This window comes from Macaca nemestrina, chromosome 8 (assembly GCF_043159975.1).
Source record: "Macaca nemestrina isolate mMacNem1 chromosome 8, mMacNem.hap1, whole genome shotgun sequence".
Classification (NCBI taxonomy): Eukaryota; Metazoa; Chordata; class Mammalia; order Primates; family Cercopithecidae; genus Macaca; species Macaca nemestrina.
Genome location: NC_092132.1, coordinates 89,223,866 through 89,243,342, shown reverse-complemented (window position 1 = coordinate 89,243,342; position 19,477 = coordinate 89,223,866). Strand labels below are relative to the sequence as shown.

At 43.1% G+C, this 19,477-nt stretch overlaps 1 protein-coding gene and 1 non-coding gene across 2 annotated transcripts; both read right to left on the bottom strand.

Moving 5' to 3' along the window:
* Positions 1-6,016: 6,016 nt before the first annotated feature.
* Positions 6,017-7,169, bottom strand: LOC105482274 (MOS proto-oncogene, serine/threonine kinase). The gene has a single exon (XM_011742298.2). It carries the CDS (start codon positions 7,152-7,154, stop codon positions 6,114-6,116), a length of 1,041 nt encoding a protein of 346 aa, XP_011740600.2. The 5' UTR covers positions 7,155-7,169; the 3' UTR covers positions 6,017-6,113.
* Positions 7,170-14,626: 7,457 nt separating this feature from the next.
* On the bottom strand, positions 14,627-14,737 carry LOC112426743 (small nucleolar RNA SNORA3/SNORA45 family). The gene has a single exon (XR_003018146.1). It is a non-coding gene; the product is annotated as a small nucleolar RNA SNORA3/SNORA45 family (small nucleolar RNA).
* Between the last annotated feature and the right edge of the window lie 4,740 nt (positions 14,738-19,477).

Here is a 19,477-nt window from a genome sequence, read left to right as displayed (position 1 = left end):
AAAATGGAAAGATCCATTTGATAGTTCATGGCATGGCCCCGATCCAGTTTTAATTTGGGGAAGAGGCTCAGTATGCATCTTCTCACAAAAAAAATGATGCAGCCAGATGGCTGCCTGAAAGATTGGTAAGACAAATAAATCATAACCATTGTCAGTCCAGGGAAGATAAATCTCCCTGAGAAGTTCTTTCCTTCTTGTTTTTCAGAAAATGAAGCCTAACATGAAATTCCTTTGGAGAATAATCGCTCTATACAACATAGTGACAGTCTATGCAGGTTTTGGTGACCCTCGTAAGGCAAGAGAATTATTACGAAAACAATACGGCCAGCCTTGTGACTGCAGAGGGGGACAAATATCTGAACCTCCGTCAGATAGAATCACCCAGGTGACCTGCACGGGCAAGACAGCTTACCTAATGCCAAACCAGTTATGGAAATGTAAGTCTACCCCAAGAGATACCTCGCCTAACGGGCCGCTCCTAGAATGCCCTTGTAGCTCTTTCCAATCTTCTGTACATAGTTCCTGTTATACCTCCTATCAACAATGCAAATCAGGCAATAGAACATATTATACGGCCACGTTACTAAAAACACAAACTGGAGGCATCAATGACATACAAGTATTAGGATCCACTAATAAACTTGTACAATCTCCTTGTAACGGCCAAAAAGGAAAGCCTGTTTGTTGGAGCACTACCGCCCCCATTCACATTTCTGATGGAGGAGGCCCATTAGACATTGCAAGAATTAAAACCATCCAGAAAAAATTAGAAGAAATTCATAAAGCTTCTTATCCTGAACTTCAATATAACCCTTTAGCCCTGCCTGAGCTTAGAGGTAATTTTAGGCTCGATGCCCAAACCTTTGATATCCTCAATGCTACTTACAATTTACTTCAAATGTCCAATACAAGCCTGGCCCACGATTATTGGCTTTGTCTTAAAATGGGCCTCCCTATTCCTCTAGCCATACCTAACCTTTCATTGCCCTATGTCAATTACTCAAATGAATCCTTAGTAAATAATTCCTGTCCTATTACCCCCCCCCTTAGTTCAACCGATGACGTTTTCTAATTCCTCTTGCCTCTTTTCACCATCATATAATAACACTAAAGAAATTGATTTAGGCTATGTTGTGTTTGGCAACTGTACTTCCATAATCAATGCCACCAACCCTTTGTGTGCTATAAATGGCTCGGTTTTCGTTTGTGGAAACAACATGGCATATACGTATCTACCTACAAATTGGACAGGGCTTTGTGTTCTGGCCACTCTTCTCCCCGACATTGATATCATCCCTGGAGATGAACCTATCCCCATCCCCGCTATTGAACATTTTATTTATAGACCGAAACGAGCCATACAATTTATTCCCTTGTTGGCTGGACTAGGAATCACCACTGCTTTTACTACAGGAGCCACAGGCCTAGGAGTCTCACTAACCCAATATACTAAATTATCCAATCAATTAATCTCAGATGTACAGACCTTATCCAGTACTATACAAGATTTACAAGACCAAGTAGACTCGTTAGCTGAAGTAGTTCTCCAAAATAGAAGAGGTCTAGATTTGTTAACGGCAGAACAGGGAGGGATATGTTTGGCTTTACAGGAAAAGTGCTGTTTTTACGCCAACAAATCTGGAATCGTCAGAGATAAGATAAAAACTTTGCAAGAAGAACTAGAAAAGCGCAGAAAAGGCCTGGCCGCCAATCCACTATGGACTGGCCTCGATGGACTTCTCCCCTATCTCCTGCCATTTCTTGGTCCTTTACTCACTCTTCTACTTTTCCTCACTCTCGGGCCTATAATCCTTAATAAGCTTATGGCATTTGTCAGACAACAAATTGAGGCCTTCCAGGCCAAACCTATACAGGTCCATTATCATCGCCTTGAGATGACTGAAAATGGTGAGTCTTATTTACCTTAATAAGACCACCTCCCCTGTGTGCTGAACTGGACAGTCAATGACGGGTAAGAGGACACTATCTCCATCGGAGCCTAAGACAGGAGGGCCGCCCTTGCTGCTGCCTTATCCCATGACGGGCCTAGAAGGTGGGGGTGAGTTGACCCAACCTAAGACAGGCGCAGTTCCCGAGGGGTTTTCTTATTATAAAAATATAAAAAGGGGGACCTGTCTGGAGCTGCACGCCCCGGCCATAGCGAATAATAATTAAAGATTAAACGCCTGAGCTATATTCATTTCCACCCCACACCTTCTCCCTATCTTTGCCTTTTTTCCCCTGTACTAATACCTCATTAAAGATGGCGCTCTTCCTGCTTCTTCTTCACTCACTTTTCCCGCGCCCGGGAAAATTGTTACTTAATAGTGCAAGCGCAACAGGACGTCCGACCGGAAAAACCGAAACTAACCTGGCCACGCCCTCGGCAATGAGATCATTTCCGCCTTAGCCCAACCCCTTCCCTTCCAAGTGTATATAAGGCAGTGCATTACCGCCATTAAACGAGACTTGATCAGAGCACTGTCTTGTCTCCATTTCTCGTGTCTCTTGTTCCCCAAATTCCCACCCCCTCCTCCAGGGCCTGCTCTGACTATCCCGCGGGCCGGGATAGTGTTTCTTTTCCAAGTATATATCCTGAAAATGGAATCTGCAAACAGAATTTGTTTTTCTTCTCTCTTCACAGTTTTAGACCTCAAGTTTAATTTTCTTTTTAAATGTCACTGACCAATAAAACATTAAATCATAATAGCAGTAGTGGGCATTCTTACATTATTCATGACTTTAGTGGACTGATTTCCTGTTAATATGGTAGCTATTGGGCTGAAATGTGTGGTGTTCTATACATTTTTAAGTTTTTATTTTGAAATAATTTTAGACATAGAAGAATTGCAAAGACAGTACATAGAATTCTTGTATAATATATCCTTTATTCAGTTTTCCCTATGTTATGTAACCATGGTATTTATACATTTATAAAAAATAAGTCATATAAGAAATTAACATTTGTTATGTATTTTTTTAAGTGGGTTAGGTAAATATCTATTTCTCCTTCTTTTGAGTCTCTTTTTAAAAACCCAGAATAAACATTTAATTTTGTCAAATGTATTCTCAGCATATGTTCTTACTCTTTTAACCTGCTAATATGAATTAAGACAATAGATTTTCTAATATGAAACTATTCTTGCATCTTGGAAGAAATTCACTTGAGTAAAAATAACATGTGCATGATTATAAAAATTAACTTTTAGATTCTGTATGCTAATATTTACTTAGGACAGTGATAGTTTTTTACACTGATAGTTTTAAACAAGACTGACCTGTCATTTCTTTTTAAAAAGCAATCTTTATCGGGTTTTGATGTAAATGTTATTCTTTTTTTTTGAAACGGAGTTTCGCTCTTGTTGCCTAGTCTGGAGTGCAATGGCGCCATCTTGGCTCACCGCAACCTCCACATCCCAGGCTAAAGCGATTTTCCTTCCTCAGCCTCCCAAGTAGCTGGGATTACAGGCGTGTGCTACCATGCCTGACTAATTTTCTATTTTTGGTAGAGATGGGGTTTCATCATTTTGGCCAGGCTGGTCTCCCAACTTCAGGTGATCCACTCACCTTGGCCTCCCAAGGTGCTGGGATTACAGACATGAGCCACCACACCTGCCCGTATTATCTTTCTTAATACTTGTTTTTGCACTATTAAGTATGCCTTTACCTCTGACTTGATGTGTATGTCAAAGAGCATACTTTTGACTATTAGTCGCTACAGAGGGAGCAGTCATGTGCCTGTTCTACCTCTCAGCAGGGTGGTTTTCCAACAACTCAGACTTCTTTCATCTGCTTGTTTCCTTCCAATATGGCACTTCTGTGGGTTTCTTCGTGCAGCCACAACCTTCTTTCTCTCCAAAGCAAACCGGGCCCAGGAGGCTTCTGTGCCTGTCCAGTATTCCCTGCCCTGTCCCCAGGGTGACCCCCTCCTGTCCAGCAGCTGAATTTTGCCGCCAATTTCTGAGCTCTGCATGGCTGGATCCTCTGTAACACCTGCTCTTCTTTCTTTTTCTACCAACTCCTCTAACCTCAGCACTGTTTGATCTCATTCCTGTTCTCTGATTTCTTCCCCAACATTTACACTTCCCAGTGGGCTCCTGTTATCCAAGGAATCTAATTTTGCAGGTCTCCTTGGGATCTGTCACTGCTGGGTCCCTTGGTCCCCACCCCCTGCCCCGATGCCAGCCACACCTTACCCTTCCTGCTCTCTTTCCTTAAGGCTCCGTTCAGTCTTTAGTTATCACATTTTAGGGTTTGTTTTCTCTCTCCCAGTTTCACTGATTATGGAGCCTACAGTGTTTATTCCCCCTTCTTCACCTTGTCATTCTATGTGGTCTCCAGGTGAAGGGAAGACACTATTGTAATTTAAACTTACCAACGTGAATTCCTATTGCCACAATAGTCAAAGAAGGGGGCCGGGCACAGTGACTCAAGCCTGTAATCCTAGCACTTTGTGAGACTGACATGGGGGGGATCACTTGAGGTCAAGAGTTCGAGACCAACCTGGCCAACATGGTGAAACCTCTTTACTAAAAATACAAAAATTAGTTGGGTGTGGTGGCATGTGCCTGTAATCCTAGCTACTGGGGAGGCGGAGGTTGCAGTGAGCCAAAATTGTGCCACTACACTCCAGTCTGGGTGATGGAATGAGAATCTATCTCAAATAATAATAATCAGAGAAGGGAATTCTTTATCGGTATATAGGTGGTTTGTTCCCCCAACTACCTGGACAGAATTAGCAGCACTCCGTCAATGTTATACATGGCCACAGATAGCTCTCTTTTGCTTTTCTCAAGAATACTTCCAAACCATGGTGTCACTCTGTAGACCCCCCTACCCTCAACCACTCTTAACAGAAAAAAATAGAAGCTAACAGATGTGGGCTTCCCCAGTCCCCTTTTTCCTATTGTAAATGTGTCTGTAATGCCATTGTGCCCCCACCCTTGGCTCCCATCTTGGGAAGAGATGTCCTTTCTCTCCAAGATGATAATCTCTTCCCCTAGGTACTACGCTTCATCCCTTCTACAAGTATCTAAACTTTATCAATTATCTTTGCCTCTGGTGGCTCATTTTACAAATAAAATTATTTCTTTCAACCTAAAACTAAAAGAAACCAGATAAAAAATCTGAAAACATTTCTGTGTCTCTGACCCCCTTTTAAGGTTCCTGCCTCTTCCTCCTTAACAGTGCATGCACAGCCTCTGCTTCAGGGCTTTGCCATTCCCTCTACCAGCCACTGCATCAGCTTTGCCCTCCGCCATGCACAGAAACTGCTGTTGCTAAAAGAAAGTCAAAGTTGTCCCAATGACAAAATCCAATCACCTTCTCCTTTAAAACCTATGTACCAACACCCATTGTTTTGATGTCTAGAGTGGGCAATCTAGTTCTATTTGTCTGTTCTCTTCCATCCAAATGTTAAATTTCATGATTCCTCAGGGTTTTCATTTTCCCCTCATATCATATAATCTTTATCTTCTACTTCTGAGTCCCAGTACCAGGTAAAAATGACCCAGTTTAGAAGTGTTTTAGTAAAATGTCTCTACTCATTGCATTGCACAAGTTAAAAATATTACAATAAGTCAGTTATAATTCCTTTGACTGTAAATGTACCTCAGTGTATGACTTTTATGTGTGAAGGTCATTACAAACAAGAAGTTTTACTGGGGGGAGTAGTAGGAAAGCATTACTTATTTTTTAAAAAGTTTTTACTGATTTGGTGTGGGAGCAAGTACACTGTTAATAGTTGGAATTTATGTGGTAGGTATGGGATATATATGGATTTATAGAAAATTTTGACATTTCTGCAGTGGAGTTCTGTTTTGGACAAAGTGTTTTATCAGTAACAAATTTGAATAAATGAAATACTATCAATGGAGGGCAAAGCACAAGCACTAATCTTATCTGAATAAGATTAGTTACTAACAGTACTGAGACAACAGGTACTAGATTTGTGGCTTTGCTATGTGTCGTAGAAAAAGCATTGGAGACTAAAGGAGTTTTTAGTAACTTTATTTTCTAAAACTCCATCCCACAAATATGTTTTCTTCGACATCTCCACTTCCTTTAAAAACAAACAGAAACAGACACAAGCTTATCTTGACGCAGGTTTTCAGTCAGCCGAATTCAGCTTTCAAAGAGGTGAGATCCACCAAAAGCAGCCGCGCGCTCGGCCTCTGAGCCGCGCTGGGTCTCCAGCAGCGCCGGATGACGTCCCCAAGGCGCTGCCCGGGGAGCGAGTCCTGGAAGACGGCAGCGGAGAGGGACGGGCGCAGGTCGTAGGCCACCACTGCGTACAGTATGTGCTGCCGCTCCCCCGAATAGGGCGCCTGCTTGGTAGTCATTTGCCAGAGAGTGATGGCAAAGGAATAAATGTCGGCTTTGGGCGTCACTCCCTCTCCTTTCAGGAGTTCCGGGGCGCGGTGGGTGTATGTGCCTCCAAGGGGGTAAAGGGGTGTCTGGAAGCACAGCAGATCTTCCAACTTCTCAGAGCAACCGAAATCACTAATTTTACAGACATCCTGCTCACTGATCAAGATGTTCGCGGGCTTCAGGTCCAAGTGCACAATGCTTTGCGAGTGGAGGAAGAGCAGGCCGTTCACAACATCTAGGGAGTACTTGAGACACTTTCCCAAAGTTAACGGTCCTCCAGTGCTGCAGTGAGGCTCCCCCGCGTCCCCCTCAGGGTGGCCGGCGGCGCTGTAGATGACTTGGTGTAAAGTGACGTTGCCACCGAACTCCATGATGATGGTCCCTAGGCTGTTGGACCCCGCGGGCGTGCGCGTGCTGGCAGCCACCACGCGCACGATGTTATCGTGGCGCAGCCTTGCTACGTTGAGCTCAGCCCAGAAACTCCGCCGAGATGCTAGTCGGTTCTTAGTGCACTTGTTCACTTGCTTTATGGCCACAGGAACACCGTGGTAAGTCGCCTTGTACACCGAGCCAAACCCTCCGGCTCCCAGCCTCTGCAGCAAGCACACCTGCTCCCAGTCAATGGAGCACCAAGCCAGCCGGCGCGGCAGCCGCGGGGCCCGAGGAGGAGTGGCCCCCAGAAGCAGCTTCGCAGGGAGCTCTGAGGGACTGCTGCAGGGCCGGGCGTCCACCGACGGGGAAAACTCGCTGGGGAGGTAGGGGCGTAGGGCCAGGGGCGAGGGCATCGCACTTTGCAGGGGGACACCAGGGCCGCTGGGGTGAATGAAAAGACCAGGGGAAACCGCGGGACTTTGGAAACATGACTGACTACTCCTTGGCTCCACCCCTATCCCTTTTCTCCTTTTCCTTCATTTGTTTCAAATGAGCTACATCTGTGCTGTCACTCAGCAAGAGTTTTTATCAGATGGAGGGAGAAACCGGAATGAAGCACAGCAATCCCTTTCAGATGAAAGCATTTCCCTTCCACACTTGAAGTGAATTCTTATAAAAACAAGCTCATGCCAGATAAACAGCATGGAGCTGCCCCAGAACTCACCCCTCTTTTACATTATTTGTTTAACTATAATGAAATACTTTTTTTCAAGTCACATCCGCTGCACATTATCAGTCCTCAGACTAAAGAGACCACAAAGCACAATGAAATTGTTTCACACTTTGCAGGCTATAATGATTGTTAGTGTCATTCTCCAGCTGCATTAAATCACTTCCAGCAGTTATTGGCTGAGAGTTGAAATGCAAACAGCAGACATTTGTTTAACCAATTACAGGGAAAAACTAGGTGCAACATTCATATGGATAAAAAATTGCAACATTAATCAATCCAAATAGAATCACTGATACAGGTCATAACACACACCTAAATTCATCAGTGGAAAGGAGAATCCCCTGACAGTCTATGCAACTTACACAGCAAATTAGCAAGACGTCTTAGCAACATACTGACTTTGTAACAATCCTTCCCTTTCAAGGCGATTTGGCCCACCCGGTCAGCTCACTTGCAAGAGAGATTCTAGACTTTGCAGTGAACGAGTTACAGAAGTTTTGAATCAGAGTTGGAGGAGAAAAAAGAACAGAATGATTCAGAGCTGTGATCAGGGCTTCAAATAATAACACATATGGGAGAATTGTAGAAGAGGAAAAATCTGAAGAAATAAAAATGGCACAAAATCACTAGTACCTACATATAATGTAGAAAACCAGAAGTTGGAATGAAATTCAGGGTATTGGCCATCAAACAACAAGTTCTTCCTTTCTGATTTTTATAATGAAAATTAATTTTCTACCAAGTGCAGTGAGTCATGCCTATAATCCCAGTGCTTTAGGAGGCTGAGGTGGAAGGACCACTTGAGGCCAAGAATTTGAGACCTGCCTCTACAAAAAATAATAATAAAGTTAGCTGAGTGTGGTGGCGCACTCCTGTAGTCCTAGCTACTTTGGAGGCTGGGGCGGGAGGAGACTTGAACTGAGGAGTTTGAAGCTGCAGTGAGCTATGATCGTGCCACTGCACACCCGGCTGGATGATAGAGCAAGACTCTGACTCTAAGCAAAAAATTATTTTTCATACCATATCTTTGGAAAAGGGACCAATAATACCATATTCATGAGAAACACGCGCGCGCACACACACACACACACACACACACGTTAGGATATTTTAAAAAAATCAAATGGTAGCCTGGCACGGTGGCTCACGCCTGTAATCCCAGCATTTTGGGAGGCCGAGGCAGGTGGATCATGAGGTCAGAAGATCGAGACCATCCTAGCTAACACAGTGAAACACCATCTCTACTAAAAATACAAAAAATTAGCCAGGCGTGGTGGCGGGCACCTGTAGTCCCAGCTACTCGGCAGGCTGAGGCGGGAGAATGACCTGAACCCGGGAGGTGGAGCTTGCAGTGAGCCGAGATCGTGCCACTGCACTCCAGCCTGGGCGACAGAGTGGAGGAAAAAAAAAATTCAAATGGTAAAGTTCCCTTCTTCTAAAGCACCTATGTGCTAGGTTATGTGTAACCACATTTTAATGATAGCAGTTGTATGTTTTTGAAGTATATTGACTTTGAGAAGGTAAATTAATAAACATGAACCATTTACAGAAGCAATTTGAGGTCCGTGAAGCCCTGGAATAGGATTTCTATTCTGTACTACCTGTGTGGCTTTGTATGTGATCTAGTATGTGTATAATATTTAATCTGCTTGAGCCCCAATCTTTTTGTTTTTTTTTTTGAGACAGAGTTTCGCTCCTGTTGCCCAGGCTGGAGTGCAATGGCATGATCTTGGCTCACTGCAACCTCCGCTCCCTGGGTTCAAGCGATTCTCCCGCCTCAGCTCCCGAGTAGCTGGGATTACAGGCATGTGCCACCATGCCCAGCTAATTTTTGTATTTTTAGTAGAGACAGGGTTTCATCATGTTGGCCAGGGTGGTCTCGAACTCCTGACCCCAGGTGATCCACCTGCCTCAGCCTCCCAAAGTGCTTGGATTAAGGCGTGAGCCACCATCCCTGGCGAACTCTATGGAATATTTTAGTAGAAAGATTGTTGTGTGCAATCGTGTCAAACCCTAAATATAAAAGGATGCCAATGAATAGAGAAAAATAAAGTAATACACTTATATTCTATAATAAATCTACATTGCAAAATTTACTCAGTAACTGTCACATAGTTGGGATTATAATTCAGGGCTCTGAAATGATTATATAATAGTACTGTGAATTAGTAGAATGAGAGTGACTTTACCCCCTAGATAAGTCACATAATGCAAGATAATGTGGCTTATTATATAATCTTTATTTTTAAGATAATCGCATAAACAATTCATTTTCAAAGTTGGTTTCAATCTTTACACAAAACATAAGGTATTGGTGAAAATGTGGCATTCTGTGTATTTATAAACCCCAAATAATTGAATATCCAATTTACAACAGCCTTTGTTTTCTTTTTTAAGGTATCTTAAAATATTTATTTTACTCAGCAAATTGCACTTACCCTGAAAGCAGGATCTATCTCCCTATTTATTTTTTATCCCCTGTAACAGTGCCAAACATATTTCTTATTATGTTCTTACTTTACTTTTGTTTTTTTCTTTTTGAGACAGTATCTCGCTATGTCACCCAGGCTGGAGTGCAGTGGTGTGATCTTGGCTCACTGCAACCTCTGCCTCCTTGGCTCAAGCGATCCTCCCACCTCAGCCTCCTGAGTAGCTGGGACCACAGGCACACACCACCACACCCAACTAATTTTTGTATTTTTTTTATAGAGATAGGGTTGTACCACGCTGTCTAGGCTGGTCTTGAACTCCTGAGGTCAAGTAATCTGCCCGCCTCAGCTTCCCAAAATGCTAGGATTACAGGGCACTGTGCTCGGCCCTGAAGTTTAATGTTTAATCCTGATTTGGTTACCAAATATGTGTGCACTACGTAATATTTTGGATCTCAAAAGTGGGTAAAGCTTTAAGCATGGTGGTAAAAGGCTCTTAGGGGCCAGATGGCCTGGGTTTCTTACCATCCCAGTGCTTGTTTCCTTATCTGCAAAATGAGGAAAATATGCCCACCTCAGGATTGTTGTGAAGAGTAACAGAGTTTCAAATACTTAGATCAGTGCCTCAATGCTAATTATTATTTATAAAACTCATTTTAAAAACCATGTGTATGGGCTTATACGAATAAGAAACAGATTTGTTAGGAAGTATTGGTTTAAAACTATCCTGTCAGGGCTGAAGTAACTCGTTTTCACGTTAAACTAACATAAAATGTGAGTATTTTTCTGCTCTTGAATTTTGAGGTTAAAGATATAAAATCCTGCTGTGAAACGTGGGTGGGGGGGTTAACACTAATCTGATCAAATGCAATGAGCCTATGTCATCCCCTAAACAAAGGCAAAGAGCAAAATGTGTTGATAACAGGGAATTCTCCTTGGAATTACATATGAAACAAAGGAAGAGAAACTGCACCTCCTGAGGAGCGAAATGCTCTCCTCGTGTTCTTAGCGCACAGGCTTTACGTGTTTTGTTCTTTGATTGGCAGCATGACTATAAAGATACTTCCGTATCAAACATCATATTTATCACAAGAGTAACAACAGATACCAGAACGGATAGCTCTTTTTAACTGGACTTTAATCAGAGCCTGAGGATCGCGGATCGTGGGAGAGCGTCCTCCTGACCAGCGTGGTTGGCTTTCTGGGCACGCTGGGCCTGAGCTGCCCCAGCTCCCTGGGCGCGCACCGGGTTTCACGGGTACCGGGGACCGCGGGACGCTGCGGCCTCCCTGCCTCCTGCACTTGCTGCGCTGGGGCCGAGGAGGTGGCTCTGCCTTTCTTGATTCCCCAGTCTCTGGAAGACAAACCACCCTCGCCGCCTCCTGGCTGCCAGTGGCCTCGCCCGCTGGGGCGTTTGTGCGTTTCCTAGCGCGCGGGGTTTGGGCGCTCTGGTGCCCGGAAGCACGTGGGCGAGGCCGTCGGTCCCCGAAAGACTCTCAGAGTGCGCCCAGCCTGTCCTTCTGCGTACGCAACAAATTTTCCTTTTTCTTTAGAGTCATCACGTCGTCTTTTGGAAGTCAGTCTTAAAAGGCGGTGAAACTCAACAGCAGTCTCAACCGCGCACAGAACCCCACCGACGGTGGCGGCGCTTGCGCCTGCGCACCCTTGACTGCCGCCCGAGTCCTGGCAGAGGACTGCCCGGTTAAGCGATCTCCGGTTACAGCGGATTCCAGAGGTTACAGTGGATTCCAGAGGTCACAGAGGTTACAGTGGATTCCAGAGGTTACAGAGGTTACAGTGGATTCCAGAGGTTACAGAGGTTACAGTGGATTCCAGAGGTTACAGAGGTTACAGTGGATTCCAGAGGTTACAGTGCAAAGAGTGCAAAGAGTATTGCAACCGTGCAAGATTGGTATTGCTGGTTACAACCGTGCATTTCATGGTCGCAATTTCATTTTTGCCTTTTTTAAGACTAAAAAGTTAAGCTGTAGATGAATATATACGCTTTACTAAAAATTCCCATACAAAGATTATAGAGTCAAACTTGAAAAACATCTTTTTTTTTTTTTTTTTTTTACTTCAGTGGGATTATACTATTGACATTCTGAAATTTGAATTTTATACTTAGCAATATAACATAGACTTGTTTCTATATCAGTAAAGTACATATAAAGCTACTTTAATTTTTATATGGTCAATATAATATGGTCAGGAGCAGATCTAAATTTGTGGATTGCATGGAGCACGTCCCTGGATGTGACCAGCGCACACTCTCTGTTTCCATGCGGGGAGGTTGGGGTTGCTTGCTTCCACTTTGCCCTGATCGCTTGGATTTTGTATTTTGACTCGAGATATGTAAATACATTTTTACTACTCTAAATACAGCTAAACTTCACCAAAGGTTTTAAGACATGCAAATATGTTTCAAACTGGTTTTGGAAACCTTTGAATTTAATGATATCTTGCAATTTTCTCATATTTTTAAGAACATAAAATGCTTATAGATATTTGAAAATTTGAAATTTGATCTGATTGAAATGCGGCTATCTTGAATGATTTTGTCCAATTTATGATCACATACTGGCATCCTCCCTCAAGCCAGACTGTGTTTGCTTGCTTGTTTTTGTTTTGTTTTGTTTTGTTTTGTTTGTTTTTTGAGACAGTGTCTCACACTCTGTCTCCCAGGCTGGAGTGGAGTGCACGATCTCAGATCACTACAGCCTCCACCTCCCTGTGCTCAAGCTTTCCTCCCACTTTGGCCGCCCAAAGTGCTGAGATTACAGGCATGAGATCCACGCCCGGCCTCAGAAAATGCTTTCTAACTTTGTATTTAGTATTTACTAAATTCTGTATTTTTCACTGATAAATGTGTCAAAATAATAGGATGTTTGAATAAAGGATCCAAAAGTAATACACTCTATTCAATTCACCATCTTTACTCAATTTTAAGCAAAATTTTCTCGTGCGTATCATTAGGGACTCTTGGCCTCTTATAGATTGAATGTGATTTAATCAACTGCAATAATTATTTTTGCTGCTCAAATTGACACACTTTGGCCAGTGGGGGGCCCTGTTGTGTTCTTTTGACACAGTCCCATTGATCTGAATTATTTCTTGCCTCTTGGTACATACAGCAAGTTGCCTCAGGCTCATAATGGCTCCTGGAGTCAGTCATTTCTCCAGGGTATCCTGGAAAGATGCCATAATCTCAGCATTAAGTGCACATATTAGGTTCATTCTCTTAAGCCCTTGTTACTAGTTCGTTTTAACTGACAGAATTGGAAAACCATATACTCTTTTAATTACTAATTTATCTGATAAAATTATTAAATAAAATTTAAGATTTCTTTGCAGTTATTTTTATCCTTATACTGTATGCCACTAAGATGTGTAATCAAATTATTTTCTTGTAGAGTCACGCCTCATAGCTCATTCTGTGAGACTTTGTTTTATATAAATCATGTATGATTAATTTGTTTTCAGTTCTGGGAGGCTGTCAGTATAACTAGCTGGCAGTTTTCCTAGAAGGTGGCAGTTTTCAGCCAAGAGGTTTTATTCTTTTGTGATAATAAACCTTTGAGTATGGTAGAAAACTGTTCTGAGTCTACCTTATGAAACGTGGGTGAAGGGAAAATCAAGCAAACGAATTTCCCCAGTTCTGTATGAAAATCTCATTTAGCCACTATCTGATCATTACGTAGTGACCAGGTGCAACATTACAAGCAGAAGGTTCATATGCACAAGTTCTGGATGGCACCCAATGCTGTCTTCTACTATTCAATTTCTGGGAATATTAGAACCCACATAGCTTCATGTATTTCATTACAATTTAGTTTAGTCAATAGTAATGATATTAAAGCCTTTAAAATTTATTCTCTCTCTTCTTTGAGCTTCCTTTTATAATATATAACACTTTCCTACCAACATATTATTATATTATACCAAAGTTTACAATACATAAATCCAAGTGATTCTCTAAGTTGATTTTATCATAACCTAGTCCCCAAATCTTTAATTTTCCTCTTTCTCTAGTTTCTCTTTATGTGTATAGAATGTATCTTCTTAATGCTTCTTAGTCGACTAAGATATTTTTTTTGAAATACAAACAATTTCTGTCTCACCTGGCCTTCTGCAGTCTAGAGTTATCTGAGAAGAGACTTAACTTATTTTCAGTTGTTCTAAAATATTCAAATATTCTGCCTTTTCTTTCTTTTATTTTCTTTAGGCGGAGTTTCACTCTTGTTGCCCAGGTTGGAGTGCAATGGCATGATCTCGGCTCCCTACAACCTCCGCCTCCTGGATTCAAGCAATTCTCCTGCCTCAGCCTCCCAAGTAGCTGGGATTACAAGTGTGCACCACCATGCTCAGCGAATTTTGTATTTTTAGTGGAGATGGGGTTTCACCATGTTAATCAGGCTGGTCTCGAACTCCTGACCTCAAGTGATCCACCTGCCTCGGCCTCCCAAAATACTGGGATTACAGGTATGAGCCACAATTCCCGGCCATATTCTGCCTTTTCTAGACGGAAAAATATTCTAATTATTTCTAGGGCGTGCCTTCTTAATGGCTTGAGGATTGCAGTGCTAATGCTTTGAGGCTGAATTTTTCTTTGTTCTAATTTTTTTATTTTTTAGAACTTTACAATACACCATGGCAGGTACCATCTGCCTGATAGGTGTGAGGAAAGATGACTGCCAGCCCGCTTTCTAAAACCCCAGGTAGGGCATGTTTCTAATCTGGGCACCGATTGTCTCCACCAGTGAATCAAGACCAGCAGATTCTCTGCAAGTGCCCTAGCACACCAGGACACTCGGACTGTGACTTGAGTCTTGGTGAGGCTGAGTTTTATATGAGATTAAGAGGCACTTTATAGCAAAGCTCTGGGCATCTCCGGTTGGCATCTTTGAAAGTGGAACACCAGGACACTTGTTGGAACTCTACTCAAGGCGATTTTAGGTGACTCTAGGGGCAGAGGAAGAGGAAGTCAATTATTTGGTCTTTAGCTGTTGTGAGACGGGGACAGGGTATGGTCTTAGTGGGTCACACTTGAACAGGAAATTGACAGGACTTCCCAGTGGTTCTCTCAACATCTTTAGTGAGGTTTTGGTTACATTCTTGGCAACTTGTGTCAGAACCTAATCTTTCCATGTATACATGAAACAATCCTCCTTTAAATGTTTCAGGATATCATAGTTCCAGGATCCACAAAGGGGAAATTAAAATTTGGGGTCACCCCTGGTGTACCTATTGCAGATTTAAAAGACCATGCACTATAATGGTCTGTTACAAACTGAGGAAGGCTGGAAGTGCCCTGCTGACATTTAGACATGGTGGTGCCCATGGAAAGTCGATCTAGCCTAGGGAGGAAAGCAGGATATCCTCTTATTGGATGTTATAGGAAAGATATAAGGAAGGAGGTGTGAAACCAAGGCTAGACAAAAAGATTTAATTTTTGATACCTACCCAAGACCAGAGGGTGCTGAGCTAGAGTGGAGTCTAAACATGGTAACCCAGGATAGCAAAGGCAGGTGAGGTGGTAAAGTCCACAGGAAGACAAGAGGCTCACCAAAGACTGGAGGCTCGTCCGCAACCTCCTTTGCTGAGCTCAGGTTCCTTACTACTCCAAATTCTTGTGGAAATGAGGATTATAGTTTCAAACTTTAAATGAAGGCTCTGTGACATCCTAATCTGTACACAGGAAGAGGAAACAGAGCACGCACACACTAGTGGCTCAACTCCCCAGCCTTCTTAGAATCTTAAGTTTTGTTTGCTCTGTTGATATTTTTGTGTGTAAATGTAACAAATATGAGAAATTAATTTAATGACTTTCATAGCCCATTTACTGAGTAACCCAGAACATATCTGAGAATCCATTTTCTCTGTGCAGGGGATCCCTGGGAAGCAGTGAAGTGTGTGTGGAGGGCACCTGCCTCAAGTGGGGCTGCAGTGCTTCTGGGAGTGGGGAGTGGGGTAATCATCAAGCGAAATCCTTTCTCCTCCACTCAGGAGACCAGTGGACACTTACTAAATATTTCCCTGTTATTCACAGAAACATTTGCTTTAGGCTTTAGTATTTATTAGCTCACCACAGTGTAATTCTTAACAATCCATGGAACAGTCAGCGGGAGGTTGACTTGAGATTTATATATCCCAATTATCACTGACACTTTATTTTCAGAAAAAGTGAGTTGCCAGTTACCAAAACAGAATGGCTCGGTCCCTTCCACCATTGAATATTGACGAAGCTCTTGCCCACTGACTATGTCCTATTGTATAACCAGATGTTATAATAACTTGAGTCCATATTGGTCCTCACATTTAGCCCAACCCAAGCATGGTGGGAAAAGGGGTGGACAATAATTTGCCCCAGATGGCCCCACAGGAGATAGCAGACATATTGTAGCTAGTGTCATTTTTCCATAAAAAGGATCAGTGTTGAGTTCGTGCATTTAGCAACCTTGTCGATCCAGGTGAAGTAGGACTGCGACTCCAGATTTTAACAGCAGCCAGTGTCAGAAGAAGTAGGGGACCAGGCTGCTGCCTCATGCCTGTAATCCCAGCACTTTGGGGGCCCAAGGTGGGCGGATCACAAGGTCAGGAGATCAAGACCATCCTGGCTAACATGGCGAAACCCCATCCCTACTAAAAATAACACAAAAATTATCCAGGTGTGGTGGTGTGTGCCTGTAGTTCCAGCTACTCGGGAGGCTGAGGCAGAATCGCTTGAACCCAGAAGGCAGAGGTTGCAGTGAGCTGAGATTGCGCCACTGCACTCCAGCCTGGGCGACAGAGCAAGACGCCATCTCAAAAAAAAAAAAAAAAAAAAAAAAAAGAAAGAAAGAAAAAAAGTAGGGGCAGGGAAACACTAGAAGAAATATAGGATATTATTCAAAATTAGTCACCATTTTGAGTAACTTGGGTTTTACGTTGTATTGTCCCTTGTTAATTGTTTCCTGTGCTTTTAACTTACACTACTCCTTGGTTTGTTTTATTAAATAACCCACACCATGTCTTCCATGTTCTTATCCTCCCTAATCAATATATTACCAACGTAATGGGTAATTATAATATTTGGCTCTAGTTTAGGCCATCGGTTTAAATTCCATTGCACTACTTGATGGCATCGAGCTGGAGTAGACACATCAACATATTATTGTTAGTGGTGTTAACAGGGAAACAGAAGACTGTATTAGCCTGATTCCTAAGAGAGCTCATGACAACTGAGAATTACTTATGATAATTTTTCAATATAGAAACAAAATTACGCATAGCATTGACAGAACAGGAACAGGCGTATTCAATTTACTACAGTCCACAGTTAACCACTGTATTAGTTAGAGTTCTTAGGTTCCAAGAAGTAGAACCCAGCTTAAGCAAAGAAATGTATTGGAAAGATTCTGGAGGATTACAGACCCAATGGGAACCTTAAGAACCATGCTCCAAAGTAGGCAAGAAGTTATTTCCTAGAGAACCAGGAAGCAGGAGCCACGGCAGTGGTCCCAGCAGAAAGCTAGGGCCAGAATACCACCATTGGATTGATTCTTCAGCCGTTCCTTTAGTCTTCAAAGGAAGCAACCCACAGGCCAATTGTGTTCGTTTTCTGACTTCCTGGCTGTACCAGTGTACCGATAGATAGGACATGATCATTTTGCCTCTTTTTTTGGGAGGCAGGCACCTAAAAATACTATTTCAACCAGACCATGAACATTTGGAGGGAAGTAATTTCTCTAAATGTGCAGCCGAAGGCAACAAATGTCCTCTGCATTTACCAGGGGACCCACCTCTGGCAAAGACCAGCGCAACAGAGGGGAGTGGAGGTTTAAGCTACCCCAGGGTACCTAATTCCTGCATTCAGCTGTGATGGCTCTCAGTCCTGTAAGCCCCTCATGCTATTTCATGCTCATTGTTTAGGTTACAATAGAGGATTCTGGCCTGGCATGGGGGCTCATGCCTATAATCCCAAAACTTTGGGAGGCTGAGGCGGTAGGATCACTTGAGCCCCAGAGTTTGAGACCAGCCTGGGCAACAAACACCCTGTCTCTACTAAAAGTTAAAAAAAAAAAAAACTAGCCTAGTGTGGTGGCACACACCTGTAGTCCTAGCTACTAAGGAGACTGAAGCGGGAGAATTGCTTGAGCCCGGGAGGTCAAGGCTGCTGTGAGCCGAGATCTTGCCACTGCACTCCAGCCTGGGTGACAAAGTGAGACCCTGTCTCAAGAAAAAGAAGAATAGAGGATTCCAAAGACTCTAGTTTTGAATAACCCAGTTATAGTCCCTCCCAAAATGTACTCTCCACCCATTTAAGGACAGTTTCTTTTTCCCCTCAGGACTATAATGAATAGTTCTTACACCACTCTCAGGAAGGGGAGAGTGACCCGTGATGACAGGTAATGCATCAGGCTTGTGTGGCTTGCTTGGAGTGTCAGCACGATTTCGTCAAATTGCACACTCATGGCTCCATAAGTTCCAGTGGCTATGGAGGTTCTTTTCACGTCTTAGGGTCTCCAGGTCTGGCCGATCATCATATTCCATTTCTCTTGGTTATCATGATTGGTGCAGTGTGTGTCAGTTGCTGGAATATTCTACAGCAATGAAGAAACAGTGCCCTTAGGAGTATGCTTATCTGAGAATAAAGTGAATGTAAAATAAGGCAGAACAATGTTTGAATTCTTAGGACTAATTCTGCATAAAGTTAGAGCTCTTCATGGATGCATCAGTTCTGTGATCCAGGAAATAAATTATTTTTGGAGAAATAGCGAGTATAGGGAAGACCTGGTTGGAATTGAGATAGAATTTCCCCATAGGGGCCAAGCGCGATGGCTCACACCTGTAATCCCAGCACTTTGGGAGGCCGAGGTGGGTGGATCACAAGGTCAGGAGTTCAAGACCAGCGTGGCCAACATGGTGAAACCCCATCTCTACTAAAAATACAAAAATTAGCCAGGCATGGTGGCGCAATCCTGTAATCCCAGTTACTCAGGAGGCTGAGGCAGGAGAATTGCCTGACCCGGGAGACAGAGGTTGCAGTGAGCCAAGATCGCACCACTGTACCCTAGTCTGGGCTACAGAGTGAGACTCCGTCTCAAAAAATAAAAAAAACCCCAAACTTTCCCTATAGGTAGGTGAGATAGGAAGCCCCTGCTCACCACCATCTCCCTTCCTTACCTAGCTCTTGTCACCCAGAGGCAACTATTTTCAAACTTTTGAGATGGATGTTTGGGTATTAACTTCTGTTTTGGCATATACTTTTATAGCTCTCCTATTCCAAAGTTGATGGCTGTTGTGCCTACTGCTTAGTTACCATTTTGCATTTCCCTTTACGTTTTAAAAATTTTGTTTTATTTATTTATTGTTTTGAGACAGACTCCCACTCTGTTGCCCAGGCTAGAGTGCAGTGGCACGATCTCAGCTCATTGCAACCTCCGACTCCCGGGTTCAAGCAATTCTCCCACCTCAGCCTCCCAAGTAGCTGAGATTATAGGTACATGCCACCACGCCTGGCTAATTTTTATGTTTTTAGTAGAGAAAGGGTTTCACCATGTTGGCCAGGCTGGCCTCGAACTTTTGACCTCAA